We start from the raw sequence: 19,170 nt of genomic DNA, 5'->3' as shown, positions 1-19,170 counted from the left end.
GGGACTGGGCTTGGGCACAGCCCTGGCTGCCTCCTGGCACCCCACTCAGACTCCTCTCCTCCTGGGCCCTCACAGGTGGGTCTGCAGGTGTGTCTGCCAGGGCAGTGCAGCCTCCACTGGCTCCCAGGCTCAAGGCTATGAGATAAAATGCTAATCATTCCCTGCCTGTAGGTTCCCAGCTTGCTTTGGTCCTTATCTTCCCTGTCACGGAGGGAGTGGGAGGCCTCCGATCCCCAGGATCCCCAGGCCGGCGTGAGAGCCAGAATTCTAGACAAGTTTATCCAGTAGGATTGAGCACCTCACCCTGTGTCTCAGATACGGGGGTTTGTAATAGCAGTTTGGGGTTTCATCTGGGCTCAGAGTGAGGCAGGGCTCTGGGATTCCAGGCTGCTTTTCCAGGTGAGGCGGCAAACGAATGGAGGTGGAGCTACGTGGGGAGACCTACCGAGACTGAAGGATCCTGACGGACCCCAGGGCACCCCAAAGCCTATCAGTTAGTTGCTTGCCTGGGCCCCAGAGCCCCTGTTGCGTGTTGCGTGCTCTTGGGTTTTTAACAACAGCAGCCAACTTGTGTGTCATGCTTCACATGTGTCATGCTTCACATGTGTCATGCTTCACATGTGTCATGCTTCACGTGTCATGCTTCACAGTTGGCAGAGACCTTTCACACATTCTGCACTCTGAGATGTGTCTATGAGGCTGCTCATGTTCCAAGTAAGAGGGGAGCCCTCGGTGAGTGGCAGAGCCCAGACCCCTGCAGGGTTGTGGGCTCCATGCTGGGTGCTCTTCCCTCCTCTCAGCACCTGTGTGAGGAGTGAGGGGCACCACTCCCCCTCCCAGACTGAGAACTGTCCCCGCCCCCATGCCTGAGCATCACAGGTGACAGCGTTCTTCACGTGACCTCGCCTCTTCTAGAGACTTCTCACATCACAGCAGTGTCATGGGATGATATTGACTGTGAATAGGAAGTCCCACGCCCCCCAGGTTATAAATCCTCTTCAGGATGGCTGGGGACTTGAAGATGTTCTCGATCACACACTCTGGCTCCTGCAGACCCTAATGTTGGGGTAGGTGCCCGCAGTGCCTGGTGACTCACACTGAGGCTGTGTGCAGATGCCAGCCTGGGACAAACCCAAGTGTAGAGGAACTGGGAAGGCCCCTGTCTCTGGACAAGACCCTGGCCTGGTGGGAGGCCTCCCCCAGCTCTGCCACCGTGCTCTGGGGACGTTTCTGACGCATTTGTTACTTGTCTCTCTTGCCCTTTTTGACCTCTCTCCTGCTCCTCTGTAGTTACCAGCAAAGCTTCAGAAGCGCTTGCTGCTTTAGGGATCGGAAGGTGGGGAGAGGCTCTAAAGCTGCGGCTTCCTCTTCTGCAGAAGGACGGCTCCCACCCCATTTCTTCCCCAGGCCCCCCGAGCTGGGCTCTTGGTCACCTCCCAGAGCAGTTTGGCCTGGAGGCAGGACGTGCTCTGCACTGCAGCCCTTGGGTCCTGGGTGGACCCAGAGGGGTGCCCTGGGTTTTTGGTTCCCAGTCTGCACCACCCCTGCTTTGATAGAGAGGCACCTTCCCTGAGTTCCCTGAGGTTCTGATTTTTCTCTTGTGCTTACAACCGGATTTCTGGTTTCGCTTCTACTCCAAGCCTGGTCCCTGGCACATGCCTCTCACCCTGTGGTTTCGCACCCCATTCCTCTCCCCGTCATTTCGTCTTGTGCCCAGGCTGCAGCTGCTTGCTGGTCCCTCATCCAAAGCTGCCCACCTGCCCAGGCCTGCGCCCCTCCTGCCTTGGGTCCATGTGCAGCTCTAGCCCCTTCCCCACGCTCCTGGCCCTGGGGTGAATACTGAACCTGAGACTGGGATAGGAGGAGAGAAAGCTCAGTGCAAGGAGGGGTGAGCCCAGGAAGAGGAGACAGCCAATCACCATGGGGGCTGCAGGGAAGTCCTGAGAGGTGCGTGGCAGCCAATGCATGCTCCGCTTCAGGGACCCTGCTCTCCTGGTCCAGCAGAACAGTCCCACAACAGGGTGACCAGCCCCCAGGCCACGGGGACCTGAGACAAATTTTTAAAACAATTACAAAACTTGCTCTAATTAGGCAGGACAACTAATTAGCTGTCAGTATGACCCTATGTCAACTAGGTCACAGGGCCAACAGAGTTTAATCCCCTGCCTGCGGTTACCCTACCCTGCAGCCAGGTATCAAATTATAGGCTTGGATGAACTGGAGATGAATGTCATCGTTTATTTTGAACAACAATGTCTGTTTGTGTTTCATTCCACAAAAATTGCCTCTTGGCATCATCAAGCTCAGTCTCCGGTCAGTCATCCTCCAGTCCTGCACTGCCATCCTTCCAGGCTTCCCACCCTCATGCCTGCATTCTGCTTGCTGTCTGCCTCATAAAGAATCCCAGCTCCCGACCCCTCCGATTTCTCTCACTTCATCAGCTCCCTCCTGGCTTTGCTTTCAGCCCCTGAGGCTAATCCCCTCAACATACCACTCACTTGCAAATATAATACCTTCATCCTTGTTCTTCTCCCATACCTGGCCAGCAACACTGCAGCCCTGGGGCAGGCCAGCCATCCACGCACACCACCCCTGCACCTGGGTGCTGAAAAGTCCTTTGGCCACAGAGCGGTGACCACAGCAATGGCATTGCCTCCAGCGCCCAGCAGAGTCTCCCACCCCCAGCAGTGTGTCACCTAGATGCCCACGGTCAGTTCTATCCCCACAGTGGCTCTGTTTGTGTTTCAGAGTCCTCTTCAAGGTCCCCATCATGCCTCCCATCCCCCAATGCTCTCATCAGATGCTCTGACCTCCTACTGCACAGAGGAAGCAGAGGTCCTCAGACAGGAATGCCAAATGTCTTTTCTCTCCTTATCCTTCCCACTCCCATATACATAGCTACATCCAAACCCTTCCTGAGTGCACTTCAGTTTCCAGGAAGGTTTGTCTCCATTCCTTCAAAGCCTTCTGAACTCTATTCCTCCTTCTTAAGAGAGAGCACCAGCTGGCAGTTCCTTCTGCGCCTTCAGTGCCGCGCTTTCTCCAGCAGGTAGCTGTGCCCACATCTCCCTTCTTCCAACGCACCGCTCTCCCTTGAGGCTCCCAGCTGCTCTAGCTCTGTGGTCAGACCTCCTTCCTTCTCCTCGCCATTCAGTTTGGGGAGTGAGCGGACAAATTTTGTCATCTCCAGTTCTCGTGGAAATGTGTGGCCTGGCTATTTTTCTCCTTTCTTCACCACCTCCTTTCACCTCGGTCCACTCTACGCCCCTCGGTGGTCTGGCCTCTGCTCCCTTCATTTCACTGGAACTGTGTTTGCCGAGGCCACTGATGACCTCCGTTGTTACTTCTGCACATGGTGTTCAATGACATTACTTGCCTTCTCTGCAGAATTGGCCTGTCTTCCTGGAGCCTTTCTCGCACCGTGACTGTCTTCTCTGTCTGGATCTTCTCCGTCTTCTCCACTCTGTATGTCGGTGTTCCCTCTCTTTTTCTTGCTTTTATTCTCCTCCTGGGGATTTCATCCCCTTCTGCGGTTGCACCTATCACCTGGGTGCTGATATCTCCCAAATTCAGCTTTCTGGCCCAGAAGACCCTCCTGAGCTCTAAACCTAGATCTCCATTGCCCCATGGACATCTCCTCATGGGCTCTGGCAGGTACCTTTTGCTCAACAGGATGATGGAACTGCCTTCCTGCATGTCCCCATTTTGATCAGTGGTATTGCCATCCACCCTGTTGCCTAATCAACACCCAGGAGTCACCAGGCCTCCCCTCTCTCCCTAACTTACTATGTCCAATTGATCCCCAGTTCTGCTGACCCTCCCTTTGCAATGTCCTATCCACCTCTCCCCTGTCCCTTGCCCTGGGTCAGGCTCCCACCATCTCTCCAGGATGACCCTTCTGGCTGCCTGGAGGGCCACCTTAGCCTGGGCTCACTACTCCCAGCACGTCCCAACCCTGGCCGAAGTAAGCCTCTCAGAGGCCAATAGAATCCTGCCTCTCCTTGAGGAGCGGCAAGACCTCCATGACCTGCCCCGTCCACCACTTGATCGTCAGCCACTACCTGGCCACACGGAACCTTCAGGGAACCATGATCTCTCCTGCCTCTCCACCTTCAGCCTGGAGCCTCTTCTTCCTTCACCACCTCCTCTGCTTGGCAACTGACTACTGACCATCCTTCACAATTCATCGCAGACCTCACATAGTCCAGGGATGCTTCCTTGACATCACTCTCAAATCTGGGTTTTGGGCTGTCCCCAGTGCTCTCCAAGCCCCCACGTTTACCTCTTATAGCACAGATTACCTGTCACTGTGTGCTATCTCAGCCCCTCTTTCTCTCCACCAGAGGTCTGCAGCTCTTTCTCCCGTTTCCAGATGCCTGGCCTATGTAGGAAAACAATAGTATATGATTATTGAATCAATAATCTTCCTAGAAGAAGCAGCTATTAGGTGGTGTTTTGTAGGCAGACACGAGCTGGTGTGAAGAGGAGGATGAGAATGAATTGCATAGAGTAGAGTCTCTGACTCAGAGTCCTTCAAGAGCCAGGGGAAACTGAGGGAAATGACTAGATATATTTAACAAGGAATGGGGGACCCCAGCAGAAGACATGCCCCACCAAAAGACATCACATTCAGGTACGAATTCAGCACTGCAGAGGCCAAAAAAGCACAAATAAAGCGTGTCTTGGTTGGAGGTGGCAGGGCCGGGGTGGTGGTGGCAGGTGTGGCATATAGTGAGTAAGGCTGTTGAAATGGAACGGCTGGTGGGGTCCTTAGGAAACCAGGAATAGCTCATGACTTCCTGCAAGATGGGGTCTCTATAGTTCATCCTGGCCCTGGCAGAAAATCCGGGTATCTTGGAGGCCCTGGAATTTGAGGGATCCACTCAGAGACTGCCAAACTGGCCTTGGCAGCCACAAACAGGAATGTCATACCAGAGACATAGGAAGCAGGGATGGCCTTCCCTTTTTGGAGCTGATCATAATTCCAAAAGACACAATCCTGAATGTTGAAATCCTGAAAGTTCAAAATCCCAAAAGACAGGCCAGGCACAGTGGCTCATGCCTGTAATCCCAGCACCTTGGGAGGCTGAGGCAGATGTATCACTTGAGGTCAGGAATTTGAGTCCAGCCCGATCAACTTGGTGAAATCCTGCCTGTACCAAAAAATACAAAAATTAGCCAGGCATGGTGGCGCGCACCTGTAATCCCAGCTTCTTAGGAAGCTGAGGTAGGAGAATCGCTTGAATCCGGGAGGTGGAGATTGCAGTGAGCCAAGATCATGCCACTGCACTCCATCCTGGGCAACAAAGCAAGACCCTGTCTCAAAAAAAAAAATCCTGAAAATATAATTCTGGAAAAAATAATAAAAACATTCATTAAAACATATTTATTTACATTTAAAAGGGGATTTATATTGGAAACATATAAAAACACAACAGAACACTTTATAGTGTACATTACACAATAAAATAGGCAGTGATAACATACTATTTTTGCAAGCATAAACAGGTAATGACGGTTGCATGGGTATAAGAGTTATGAGCAGATGAACTATGTTCATAAAGAAATAGGTCAAAAAAGGGCAAGACATAAAGGCATGTCACCATGGTTGGTACTTGTGTGCACCCAGCTTTATAACCGGTCTTCTGAAACAACAGGATGAGGAACCAAAGTCTTTGGATGAGTTTGATCAAAAACTTCGATGGATCATCACCAAAAATGCAGCTGTCTATGCATGGAGCTGCATTCCAAGCTGCACGGAGCTGAGATTCCAAGAAAATTTAACTTCACAAAGGCAGATGTACAGAAAGGACATCTCTTTATCTAACGAGAAAATGTCAATGTTTTTCTGTACATGCACAATCCGTCCACACAAAGTTGACATTGTGATAATGCACTTTCAGGGAGCCAAATTTAAAAACAAACAAGCAAACAAACAAAAAAACAAGAACAAACAACCAAAAAACAAAAAACCACCCAAAACCCCCAAAACCCTGCATAAAACAAATTAGAACTCTCTAAAAGTCTATACAACTTATACCTCCAGTCTTGCAAATGACGCAAAGATGAAATACCTAGCATAGGGAATTGTAAAAAATAATGCTGAAAATTTAAAATAGTGAAAAAGGAAGGAAAAAAACAACAAAAAACTATCCTGTGATTGTGATTTTTGGGATTTTAGATGTTAGGGGTTTAGACTTTAGAGATTATAATCTTTCAGGATTTTAACATTTGAGGTTACAGTGTTTGCGACTGTGTCTTGGTCCAGCTCCTCTTTTTCCTCTCTGAGACCTTGTAGGCAGATGTGGAGACCACATCACTGTCAGAGGAACAGGGGCTGGGGTGGGGGGTCTTTGGAACCTTGAATGAGATGAGTTCTCAAAGCTCCTTCCAGGCTAAAGAATAACAGAAATTGTAGGACTTGAGTCTCCAAGTGAATAAAAGCCTTGTAAGCACATTGCTTTAGGGAGTTAAAGAGCTATGCTGGATGTCCAAGGAAGGCCCCACCTGTGGCCTCTAGTTCTTGGGGGAAAGGCACCATTTCAGCCACCAGAGGGCGCTCAGGTTGCAGGAATGGTTTCTCAGGACTGCTGCGTGGAGTTGAGTAAGGAATCTAAGGAAGGGTGGCCGGAGCATGGGAGCCATGCAGGTGGGACTCCAGGACTGAAGTCCAACCTTTTCAATCACTCTGCCATTATCCCTGGCTGAGGCCATCAATTAATTCATTTATTCAAGGAACATTTGCCCTGTACCTGGGAGCCCTGAGCTAGTAAGCTGTGTGTGTGTGTGTGTGTGTATGTATTTAGAGAGTCTTGCTCTGTCACCCAGGCTGGAGTGCAATGGCATGATCTCGGCTCACTACAACCTCTGCCTCCTGGGTTCAAGCGATTCTGTGGCCTCAGCCTCCCGAGTAGCTGGGATTACAGGCGCCCTGCTAACATGCCTGGGTAAATTTTGTATTTTTAGTCGAGATGGGAGTTTCGCCATGTTGGCCAGGCTGGTCTTGAACTCCTGACCTCAGGTAATCCACCCGTCTTGGCCTCCCTAAGTGCTGGGATTCCTGGTGTGAGCCACTGCACCTGGCTGTGAGCTAGTAGGCTTTGGAGACGCAGAATCAGATAAGCCTGTCTGGACCCTGGAGGAACCACAGCCTGGGCTGGGAGGTGGACCTTCAACACTGCAGTCCCCTGCAGGGTATTTGTGCTATGACAGAGGGACATGCTGAGTGTGGTGGCAGCGCCCAGGATGAAGTGTTGATTGTGTCTGGGACCTGGGGGAAGGCTTCCTATTGTTGGAAGTATTTGCTGTGGGTCTCGGAGGGTGAGCAGGAGTGCCCCAGGCTGAGAGGTTCTGGCACAGGCAGGCAGGGGCACGTTATAAGCCAATGCCTAAGTTTGGCTGGACAGGGAAATGCCCAGGTGGGGGTCGTGGGATGTGGCTGGAAGGTAGGGGGCGTAGGCGATCACGTTAGGGAAGAGCTAGGGGCTTATCTCAGAGGAGAGAAGCATTCTATGTGGGAGCCAGGGCAGACTCAGGTTCTGTGGGGGCCTGAAGCTTACATAGCTTTGAGGCTTTCTCAGATGAAGAATACAAAATTATAAATACAAACTTAGGAAGAGGGGCTTGGAAGGGTCCGTACAAGTGAGCGGCTTGAGGCTTGGCTTATTGGCCTCCTGGCGAATCCTCCTCTGTATGGGAGACACATCTTCCACAATCTCCCTGCTTCCCTGCAGGGCCCCAGCCCGTCCTCAGCAGCTCCCCGCTCGCAGCAAACCACTTCCCTCTCACCCCTGCCTCTTGCCCTTCTTTGGTCCCCTGGAGTCCTGAGCAGCTGTGGAAGGCCGGACAAGGGAAACTGGAGTCTGAGGTTTCCTCTGGGGAAAGGGAGGCAGAGCTGCACAGCCTTTGGGGGACATGGGTGGTGATGACCTTTTCTATGGCGTTTATGCAAACAGCACCTGCTACCCGCATTGTTCCAAGAGCTGCCTTTGAATCTGGCCAGCAACTCTTATTCGTGCTTTAAACAACGCACAGTGTGGAAGAGTTCTCGCTCTTTGCCAGGCACTTTCACGCCTCTCATGTCATCTGTGCCATGTTCTAGGGAGGCAGGCAGTGCTGTTCCCTCTGCAGAAGGTTCACAATTCAGACACCTGGCGGGTGGGACCTCACACCTAGCACTCTCCCTGCGTCACCCGTGTCTCTTGTTCACAATCAATCCAAGAGTATTAGTATTAGTATTAGTATTAGTATTAGTATTAGTATTAGTATCAACCTATCCTAAGATTGCCCTGCTGGGGCACCAGTGCAGGAAAATGAGTCACCATAGAGGTGAAACCACAGATGACATGGCTGGCTTTGTTATTCTCCCCTTTCTGTGGTGCGTTTTGATGGTAAGGGTGTGCACAGGTGGGGTGGAGCTGGCAGCCCTTGTTACACTGTCTGCACTGTAGTGAGAGTTCTCACCCTTACCTCCTTCTTGGGCTGTTGGGAGAGCTCTCACCTGGCTTTAACCTCAATTTCAGGCTGTCACCAGTGCAATGGACTGCTGAGACTTAGCACTGATTTGCAAGATCTGCTGGGTGTTCAATTTGAGGGTCTCATCCAGGGCATGGGGAGGAGAGAGGTGGCCACTAATTTCAGTAGCCTTTAATCAAATAAAGAGAACTGAGCATCCACCTGTGTTAGACTGTGCTAGGATAGTGCTGAATCAGGCATGGCCTTGTCCTTGTGGCTCACTTCAGCAGCCGTGAATGGCTCCTGTGTGCCAGGCAGTGAGCTGGCCTGTGGGAGACCCAGGGGTGGGTGAGCAAGCTGTGTGCCTGAGTGTGAGAAGCTCCCTTCTGTTTCAGGATGTCAGCCTTTCTTATAAATCCACAGAGAACAGTACAAGGCATAGCATCGTCTGTACAAAACTGAAAGGATAGTTTCTCTGCTTCTTGTGCCACCAGTTAGAACGAAAGACACTGCCTCTGATATCCACTGGTCCTTTCTTGGCTCTGCATACAGGCAAACATGAGCCTGCCTCTACCTCCCTCACACATCTTCACAAAAGCCCAGAGCAATCCCTTCTGTCTCTCCTGCTTTGCTGAAGGATGAGAATCAGAAGTAGGGGAATGGAATGGGTCAAGGCATCTTCCCTGCCCCCAGAGAAGCTCTTTTGCAGATGGGGTGGGGATGGATTGGGGGAGGTCACTGGGGCCATTTTCTACAAAGGATGCTCAAAGGTTTGGAAGTCCTGGGTCTGGGATTCAAGATGCATCCCTGTGGCAGAGGTGACAAAGGAGAGAGGAATCATCCAAGTATTTAGGTGTTTCAATGCTTCGGGCAGATCTACAAAACCCCAAAGCCTCTGAACTTACAAACAATCAAAGAAACCCTGATTTCTCCTATTTTCTGCAACATGCATGCATCGGCCAGCACTTACGGTGAGGAAGCAAGGGTGGGGCTAGAAGAGTGAGTGAAATGGAGGCTTTGAGGCAGGAGGACCGCGGGGGTGCTCAGGATGGGTTACTGCCACTTTGTATGTGTCAGTTGTTTCTGCTCCTCACCTTCTTGCCCAAGGTCTGGTGGGGATAAACGGAGAGCCAAAGCTGCCTTGGGTCTGCAGATGGCAGGGGCAGCTGATGGTTGGTGTCAGTGGCTGGGTGCTAGTGCCCAGCTCACCTGGGCTGTGCATGACTCTGGCCCACTTGAGCAGAGGCCTGACTTTGTCTGGGAAGGGGCCTTGGCTTAGGATTCCCCCAGCTGACCCCCCGTCTTTGCAGACCTAGGAACCCAGGAGGCCTGTGGGGCAACCTGTGCCTGGGATGCTGCCTGGGTGAAGGAAGATGTTCTATGATTCCCCAAAGCCCTTTACCTCTTCCATTACTTCATGTGACTCTCACAGCAATAGCACGAGGCATACGTCACTCACCTGCCTCTTCATTTGCTGGAAGACAACCTGGAAGGTCAGAGTGGCTCACCTGAGACTGTGCGGCCGGTGTGTCCCAGGGCGGGGGCTCCAGCACGCGCTCCTCTGAAGGCAAGCCCTGTGCTCATTCCAGTACTGAGAGACTTCAAAGAGCCTCTCTATATCCACTCCCCACAAGGATCCTGGGCCCCTTGGTACCTTCTAGGCCCCAGTGACTCCACTACGGCATGAGGTGGTTTGAACTCAGTGGCACAGGTCTCCACAACACCTCCCTGACTATCCTCCCTCAGCATCTAGTGTGGGAGGCACGGTTTGCACGGCGGACACATTGACAGCAATCCAAGGCAGGACTAGTTAGTGAGGAACGTGCACTTACCCTTGCCAAACTCTTTAGATCATGCCTCCCATCAGTAAACAATTTTGTGCATGCACTCTGATATTTATGTATTTATGAAGTATATTTGTATTTATACTCGAACATATATGGCCATTATAAAGCACACATGCAAAAATTAAATTAAAAACGTTAAGGATGGGCCGGGCGCGGTGGCTCATGCCTGTAATTCCAGCGTTTTGGGAGGCCGAGGTGGGTGGATCACCTGAGGTCAGGAGTTTGAGACCAGCCTGGCCAACATGGCAAAACCCCATCTCTACTAAAAATACTAAAATTAGCCGGGCGTGGTGGTGTGTGCCTGTAATCCCAGCTACTCAGGAGGCTGAGGCAGGAGAATTGCTTGAACCCGGGAGGTGGAGGTTGTAGTGAGCAGAGATCACGCCACTGCACTCCAGGCTAGGTGACAGAATAAGGCTCTGTCTAAAAAAAAAAAAAAATTAAGGGTGGAACAAACATGTGAGAATTGCTGCTTCCCTTCAAATCACTCCCAGACGGTTCTGGGGTCCCCAGCCGGTGTCTCAGATTCAATGTTTGGACCAGCCTCCCGGCTACTCTTGCCAGGGGCCATTGGCCCTCTCTGGCTCTGTGTGGCATTGTCTCCTGTGGCCCCTGGTGCCAGGGCAGTGGCTACCCTGTGGAGGCCTGGAAAAGAGCCCTGACCCCTGCCCACCCCTGATGTTGCTGCTAAAGCTCATGCTGGCAACGTCCCTGGGAAGTTTAGTGAAATAGCACTCTTACTTAAAAAAATATATTTTTGGTTGCAAAAGTAGTACATTATGATTATTGGCAAAATCATTATCGTTTTCACTTGCTCTTTTTTTTTTTTTTTTTTTTTTTTTTTTTTTGCAGCTCTTTAGCCTGGGCCATAGGCATGAGGCTGCAGGAGGAAGGAAAGCTGAAGGGCAGGTTTTTCCCCTTCCCCATCCTGGCCCAGGACCCGTGACACTTCACTCCTTTAGGTCATGTCCTTTCCAGAAAGCACCTCCATCTCTTCTGGGATGGCCTGCTGTTTGGCTATTACTCATGTGTTTAATCTAGAGCCGTGTTTTTTGTTTTGTTTTCTGTTGTTTTTTTTCCCCATACTTTATGACTTTTGCGTCATTCCTGAGCCAGCTGTACCATTATTTACTTAATTTCTCTTTCCTTCCTTCCTTCCTTTCTTTTTCTTTCTTTCTTTCTCTCTCTTTCTCTCTTTCTTTCTTCAGATGGAGTCTCGCTCTGTCGTCCAGGCTGGAGTGCAGTGGCACAATCTCGGCTCGCTGCAACTTCCGCTGCCCAGGTTCAAGTGATTCTCGTGTCTCAGCCTCCCGAGTAGCTGGGACTACAGGAGCACGCCAGCAGGCCCAGCTAATTTTTTTTGTATTTTTAGTAGAGACTGGGTTTCGCCATATTGGCCAGGCTGGACTCAAACTCCTGACCTCAGGTGATCCGCCCGCCTCAGCCTCCCAAAGTGCTAGGATTACAAGTGTGAGCCACCGTGCCCGGCCTAATATTTTTCTTAAATCTGACTCACTTTTTAAAATTAATTACTTCCTTTAACCTTGTTCTAAGAAATAAAATCCACAAAATCAAGATTTGATATGCTAGTTATGTCTCTTCTTAAAAATGTGAAAATAAATGCATAGCTATTAAAACAATAAATGGCTCCTGGGTACCACTATGATCACCTCCCATGTTACCAATGGATGCACCCCCACTCTAGGGGCAGTGATGGGGAGGCATGCAGAGAGAGGCCTTGGCGAGGTTCCATCTGAGCCCCAGAGACACCTCCTAAGAGGCTGTCAACAAGCCACTTGAAACGCTCTGGGCTGCTGTCTGCATCTCCTTCTTCCCAAGACACAGACCCTGCCGAGCAAAGCTTAGGCACTCAAGCCAGTACCCTGGGACAAATGTGGAGGGTCACAGAGATCCCCAGCCCACAGAAGGCATTCGCGTAGACTGCTGTAAAGGAAGCTTTGCCTTGACTCCCCCACAAGGTGAGTGGCCATAGCTCATACTCAAAGTCTCATTTTGGCTGCTGAAATAACTTATTTGCTTCTCTGTCCATGGGGCTTCTCCATCCATTAAATCCTTCAAACAGAAGCACTGTCTTCTCCATCTCTCCCAGCCCTCAGCCTCTGGACAGGACAGTCTAAGGTCTGGGATCCTCTGAGGTGGCTGTGGCTGGCTGTGGGTGTATTGCCCATGCCTGCTCCTAGATGACCTTTTGGCTGTCCTGAGCCACCACTAAGACTCTGTTGAGGAAGAGCCAGGGCAGAAGAGCTGAGCTTCAGGGTGTCAGATGTCAAGAATGCCCCAGAATGCCAACCTCCAAAGCCCCGACTGGGGCCAGGGCTCATTCTTTGAATATTCTCTCTGTCTCTGTCTCTCTCCCTTTCTCTCTGTTTTCAGACACACAACAAGTGTATGTATTCTAGAATCCTTGTTAATTGGTTAATTTAGTTAAAACCAGATGAGATCACTGATAAATCCACATCACAGGCCACGTGTAAACACGTCACAATATGCTAACCCCCTTAGACCTTCGCAGATGCACACATGTGGGCCACTGACACAAGGACAAAGTGTGTGTCATTTCTCCCAAGGTCACCACATTGGGGTGGTGGCTGACTCTCAGCAGCTGGTTTACTCCTAAAACTCAGTCAGTAGAAGGCAGGCTCACTTCTATTCCTTGACTTTATCTTGCTTAGGGAAGTAATAAAACTAAGTAATCTTGGGACTGGCTTCTACAAAGAAATTTAAAATGTTTATTTATCTTAAACTCCTTTACTCAAAACAATACATTTTCAAATCTAAACATCCTTCTCTCTAAACTTAAGTATATTCAGTATGACTCTCACTTTCTTCCTCCTGAATGTGAGATAACCAGAACTAATTACTTTGGGAAACTCCCTATACTGACTCTTATATGAATAGACTTTGATGGACGTGTTCCTCTGTCCTCCAGACCCAAATGGTGTCAGTCTGGCTGTGAAAGAATCCCCTGGGGAGCTTATTGAAAATTACAGATTCCTGGGCCCACCTCTGGAGAGTTTCCTTGGATAGGTCTGGGGTGGGTCCCAGGCACTCCATTCTTTGAAAGATCTGTAGGGAACTCTGAAGAATTTGGGAACAGCTGCTCTACACCCGCCCTGACTTGCCTTAATTGTAGGGACAACTTGGCTCAGACTTAAGGCAAGGTTCTTGATATCCAGGGGTCTGTTGAGGTTGAGGGCTGAGCAGGCAGGAAACTACTTGAGTTAAAGACTGCATTTCTGACATAGCCAGGCACCAGGACTTACAGTTCCTTGAGGCTTCCTGGTTCTTCATAAGCCCTATCATCAGTGCAAAGTTGATGCCAATCTTCCTGTGTGCTTGGAAGGAGATCACACATCCATCTAATCTAATGTGGTATCAGACCAATGTGGCATCATCACTTAAAGAGAAAGGGGCCTGACTCTGAGCCTTGTTTTATGTCACAGGAAATTGTGATCTGTCAGGGGCTGTTTCTGTCCACCTCATTCTTGCATTAGAGATCAAAGGCAGACTTTTGGTCATCAGTAGGTGGAGATCTCTATGGGCTCATGTAACTTGGTGCCTAACCGGTCTCTGTCCAGAGGAGGACAAAGGCTACTGATAAATTAATGAAGAGCTGCCAAAAATCTTATGCTGTTCTAGAAAATTTCACTGTAAGTGAAGGAAAATAACTTATTGAATATCTACCGTGTGTCGGGAGCCTTATAACTCTCCTTTCACATACACGTCTCACTTAATCTTCACATTAACCTTGTGAAGTTAATATTTTAATCCCCATTTCAACATAAGAGAGGATTAAAACTCAATCTTGCCCAGAGTAATGATATTTTAGCTTCCGGATGGCCTGGCTCCAAGTCTCTTTCCATCATCACACACTGCTAAAGCAAATATCCTGATGGTCAAGAGTTAAAAAGATCTGCCTGAAATCTGCTGTCTGTTCATTCATTATACTGGATTGAAAGACTCAGAGCTGTACATTATCAGAGAGAGAGAGTGAGGGTAAAGTTTAGAGAGCAGAAAACAAACCAATGGGTCTAGTTTCAAACAAGAGATACTTGATTTTTTACTGTTGTTATGTGATTGGTTTGTTTTCTTCAGCAATATTCTTCATCACACGAATATTTCTATTGCAAAAGATGAAAATCATATGAAATTGATAATACCTGTTTTTGACCTTTAAAAATGACACTTTTATATGGTTCAAGCTAATACTAAGGCAAAACTTGAAAGGCTCTTTTTACTTCTACTCCCTACTCCAGTCCCCTGGTTCTTCATAAACCCTATCATCACCTGCTTTACACCTGCCCTGACTTGCCTTAATCATAGGGAGAACCACAACTTGGTGAGAGCCTTTCTCTCTCTCTCTCTCTCTCATGTGTGTGTGTGTGTGTGCATGTGTGTATACCATAACTAGAATTATGTGATATCTATTCTTCTGCAACTTGAACTGATCTTTAAAATGTGGCATTGATGAGCAACAAATGCGCAACAAAGGAGGAATTCTTGATTCCAGCTGGAGAAAAGTGTAGGCTCCATAAAACCTGATGTATTGAGGGTGAGGGGGCCTAGAAGCCGATGGAGATGAAAATGTTCCGTTTTTCTTGCCAAACCTGGACCTTGGGCAATATCACCTCCACATCTGCCTCCACCATTGATCCTAATAGTAAAGCCTTTGGCCTCCCACTAGGGTCTGTAGTACTCAGGTTTTGAGTTTTAGAACTTCCTTCTGATTTTGTTTGATGTGTTGCTAATTTTGCAGGGGGTTGTGCTGCTTGCTTGTTCATTTTTTGTTTTGTTTTGTTTTGTTTTAAAGTTCCTTGTCAGTATGATCTAAAAGCCAGAGAGGTCCAATCACCTGCTGGAGGTTTCTTCTAAGTGATCAAACTAGGATTTTTTTTTTTGGTAGAATGAACTTTTTTTTTTTTTTTTTTTGGAGACGGAGTCTCACTCTTGCCCAGGCTAAAGTACAGTGGTGCAATCTTGGCTTACTGCAACCTCTGCCTCATGGGTTCAAGCAACTCTCCTGCCTCAGCCTCCGGAGTAGCTGGAATTACAGGTGCCCGCCACCATGCCTGGCTAATTTTTGTATTTTTAGTAGAGACGGGATTTCACTGACCTCAAGTGATCTGCCCACCCTTAGCCTCCCAAAATGCTGGGATTACAGGCATGAATCACCGTGCCCATCTTAGAAGGAACTTTAAATGGGAGTTAGAGGGGCATCTGGAGAGAAATCATGATTTAGATGGGTGGTGGGATGACCATTTGCAAGATCTTCTGGCTTTAGGTCAGTTCGTCCAAATGGCTTGGTAAAGAGTAAGGTGCATAATGCCACTATTACCTTCATGCTGCTTGGCATGTACTCACAGCTGCATTTTTTTTTTTTTTTTTTCAATTCTGCCAGACTTCTCAGTGACTAAGGTTTGGTTTCCGGAATGTGAGTAGATGGATAGATAAGTACAATTAGGGTAGATTCTTACCTAAGTGTAAGGATCTTGATACCTCTTCTTTTTGCATGGGTTTTGAGTGTTACATATCTGCAGGAAAACTGGATTATAGAAAATGCATTTCAATGCACTTCTTCAAGTTTAAGGATTTAGGAACTCCTTCTCTCCGGGGGATAATTTAGACAGAGATAAATATAGGCTGGCATTTTATCACTTTTTTAACAGGTTTCTTTAGATATAATTCACATCACATACAATTCACTCATTAGAAGTATATAATTTAATGCTTTTAATATACTCATGCATATCTGCAGCCACCATTACAGTCCATTTCTGAAAATTTTCATCACCAAAAAAACCCCATACCCTTTAGCTAAGATAACCCCCTCCTTTTCTCCCCACCTCCCCTGGCCCCCCATAATCTACTTTCTTTTTCTTTTTCTTTTCCTTTTCTTTTTTTGAGACGGAGTCTCGCTCTGTCGCCCAGGCTGGAATGCAGTGGTGCGATCTTGGCTCACTCAAGCGATTCTCCTGCCTCAGCCTCTAGAGTAGCTGGGACTACAGGCACGGGCCACCACGCCCGGCTAATTTTTTGTATTTTTAGTAGAGACAGGGTTTCACTGTGTTAGCCAAGATGGTCTTGAACTCCCGACCTCGTGATCGGCCGGCCTCGGTCTCCCAAAGTGCTGGAATTACAGGTGTGAGCCACTGCGCTCAGCCTCTACTTTCTTTGTCTATAGATTTTCTGGATATTTCATATAAATAGAATCATATAATATGTGGACTTTTGTGACTGGCTTTTTTCACTTAGCATAATGTTTTTGAGGTTTATTCAAGTAGCATGTATCAATACTTCATTTCTTTATATGACTGAATATTCTGTTATATGGATATACCACATTCTGTTTATACATTTGTCTGTGGATTCTTTAAGATTTTCTTTAAAAAAAAAAAAAAAATGTTTTACCAAATACCCAGACTTCAAGGAGGAGGATTTTCCATGAATAAGACTGTGTTATCTGTGAATAGAGATATTTTCATTTCTTCCTTTCCAATCTGGACACCTTCTATTTCTTTTTCTTGACTATTTCCCTGGCTAGAACCTCCAGTACAATGTTGAACAGAAGTGGTGAGACCAGACATCTTTGTCATGTTACTGATCCTAGGAAGAAAACATCTGCCTTTTACCATTGAGTGTGATTGCTGTGGGTTTCTCATAAAGGCTCTTTGTCAGGTTGAGGAAGTTCTCTTCTGTTCCTGGTTTGTTGAGTGTTTTTATCATGAAAGAGTGTTTGATTTTGTCAAATGCTTCTTCTGCATCTATTGAGATCATCGTGTGATTTAAAAAATCCTACTGGTATGAAGTATTACAAGAATTGATTTTCAGATGCTGAACTAATCTTGCGCTCGAGGGAGAAATCCAGCTTGGTTATGATGTATACTTATTTTTAGATACTACTGGAATTGGTTTGCTAGTATTTTGTTGAAGATTCTTTATTCTTTTTCCACATACAATCATTCCCAATTGTTGAGGATTTTTGCATCCATATTCATAAGAGATATTTTTTCTCTGGTTTTCTTTTCTTGTGATGTCCTTGTCTGGTTTTGACATCAGGGTAATATTTGCCTTATAAAATGAGTTGGAAAGTGTTTAGCCTCTTCTATTTTTTGGAAGAGTTTGTGAATAACTGATATTAATTCTTTAAATGTTTGGCAGAATCAGTGGGAAAGCTAATTGGGCTTGGGTTTTTCTTGTGGGTATTATTTTTTATTGCTAGTTCAGTCTCTTTATTTGTTATACTTATTCAGATCATCTGTTTCTTCTTGAGTTAGTTTTGGTAGTTTGTGTGTTTCTAGGAATCTGTCTATTTCATCTAAGTTATCTATTTTGCTGGTGTACAATTGTTCATTGTATTTCTTTATTATTATTTTTGTTTCTGTAATGTTGACAATGATGTCCCCTCTTTCATTTCTGATTCTAGTAATTTGAGTCTTTTTTTTTCTTGGTTAACTTAGCTAAAGGTTTATCAGTTTTGTTGATCTTATGCCAATTTTTTGTTTGTTAGTGTTCTCTATCATTTATTTTCTATTTTATTAGTTTCCACTCTAAGCTTTATTATTTCCTTTCTTCTGCTTGCTCTAGTTGAAGTTGTCTTTCTTTCTTTCTCTCACTTTCTCTCTTTTCTTAAATTTATTTATGACTGAGTCCCACTCTGTTGCCCAGGCTGGAGTGCAGTGGCGCGATCTTGGCTCACTGCAACCTCCGCCTCCCAGGTTCAAATGATTCTCCTGCTTCAGCCTCCCGAGTAGCTAGGATTACAGGCATCTGCCACCATGCCCAGCTAATTTTTGTAGTTTTAGTAGAGACAGGGTTTCACCATGTTGGCCAGGGTGGTCTCAAACTCCCAACCTCAAGTGATCCACCCACCTCGGCCTCCCAAAGGGCTGGGATTATAGGCATGAACCACTGCGCCTGGCCTGTCTTTCTTTTTCTAGCGTCTTAGAAGATTAACTGGAAGATTAGGCGATTGATGTGAGATCTTCCTTCATTCGTAAAGTAGGCATTTACAAATATAAATTTTTCTCTGATCATTGCACCCCACAAGTTTTGGTGTACCGGGTCTTTATTTTCATTCATCTCCAAGTTTTTTAAATTTCCCTTTTGATTTATTCCTTGATCCATTGATTATAGGTCATATTTAGGAGTGTGTTGTTTAATTTCCACATATTTGTAGAATTATTCACATTTATTTTGCTATTGATTTATAATTTTATTTCATTGTGGTCAGAGAATATACTTCATATTATTTTTATTCTTTAAATGTTATTGAGGTTTGTTTTATGGCTTGGCATATTGTCTATCCAGGGGATGTTTTATGTACACTTGAATGCATATTTTGTTGTTGAATGGAAGGAGTGTTTTACAGATGTCTGTTAGGTGTAGTTGGTATGTAGTGTTGTTCAAATCTTCTATTTCCTTGATCTTCTATTGAGTTATTCTATCCAATATTAAAAGTGGAATTTTGAAGCTTCCACTTATTATTGTTGAGTTTTCTATTTCTCCCGTCATTTCTGCCAGTTTTTGCTTCATGTATTTTGATGCTTAATGTTTTAATGATTTTTTCACCATTTTTAAGCGGTTATTACTCTAGGATTTACCATGTACATCTTAGCTTACCAGAGGTCACTTCAGATAGCTTAATACCAGTGATGTATAGAAATATTACTCCTGTGTAGCTCTAGTCTCTTCTCCTCTTTTGTGTATTACTGTTATATATGGTACACATTATATATTATATTATGCAATATATTTTTGTTATACATATGTCACATCTATTAATGTTACAAACTCAGCAATATATTGTTATAATTATTACTTTATCAACTACAGTCATGTCCTTTGCTTA

General features: G+C 46.8%; 1 protein-coding gene across 1 annotated transcript in view; it reads left to right on the top strand.

Annotated features, from left to right (window-relative positions):
* Positions 1-945: 945 nt before the first annotated feature.
* Positions 946-19,170, top strand: part of SMIM35 (small integral membrane protein 35) — a 44,564-nt gene continuing 26,339 nt past the window's right edge. The window contains exon 1 of the mRNA XM_032167554.1: positions 946-1,067. Coding sequence (XP_032023445.1) covers positions 946-1,067 — 122 coding nt within the window. The remainder of the gene's footprint in view (positions 1,068-19,170) is intronic.

Source organism: Hylobates moloch, unplaced genomic scaffold (assembly GCF_009828535.3).
Source record: "Hylobates moloch isolate HMO894 unplaced genomic scaffold, HMol_V3 SCAFFOLD_11, whole genome shotgun sequence".
Classification (NCBI taxonomy): Eukaryota; Metazoa; Chordata; class Mammalia; order Primates; family Hylobatidae; genus Hylobates; species Hylobates moloch.
The sequence above is the reverse complement of the archived record's forward strand: the minus strand, read 5'-3'. Positions and strand labels throughout refer to the sequence as shown.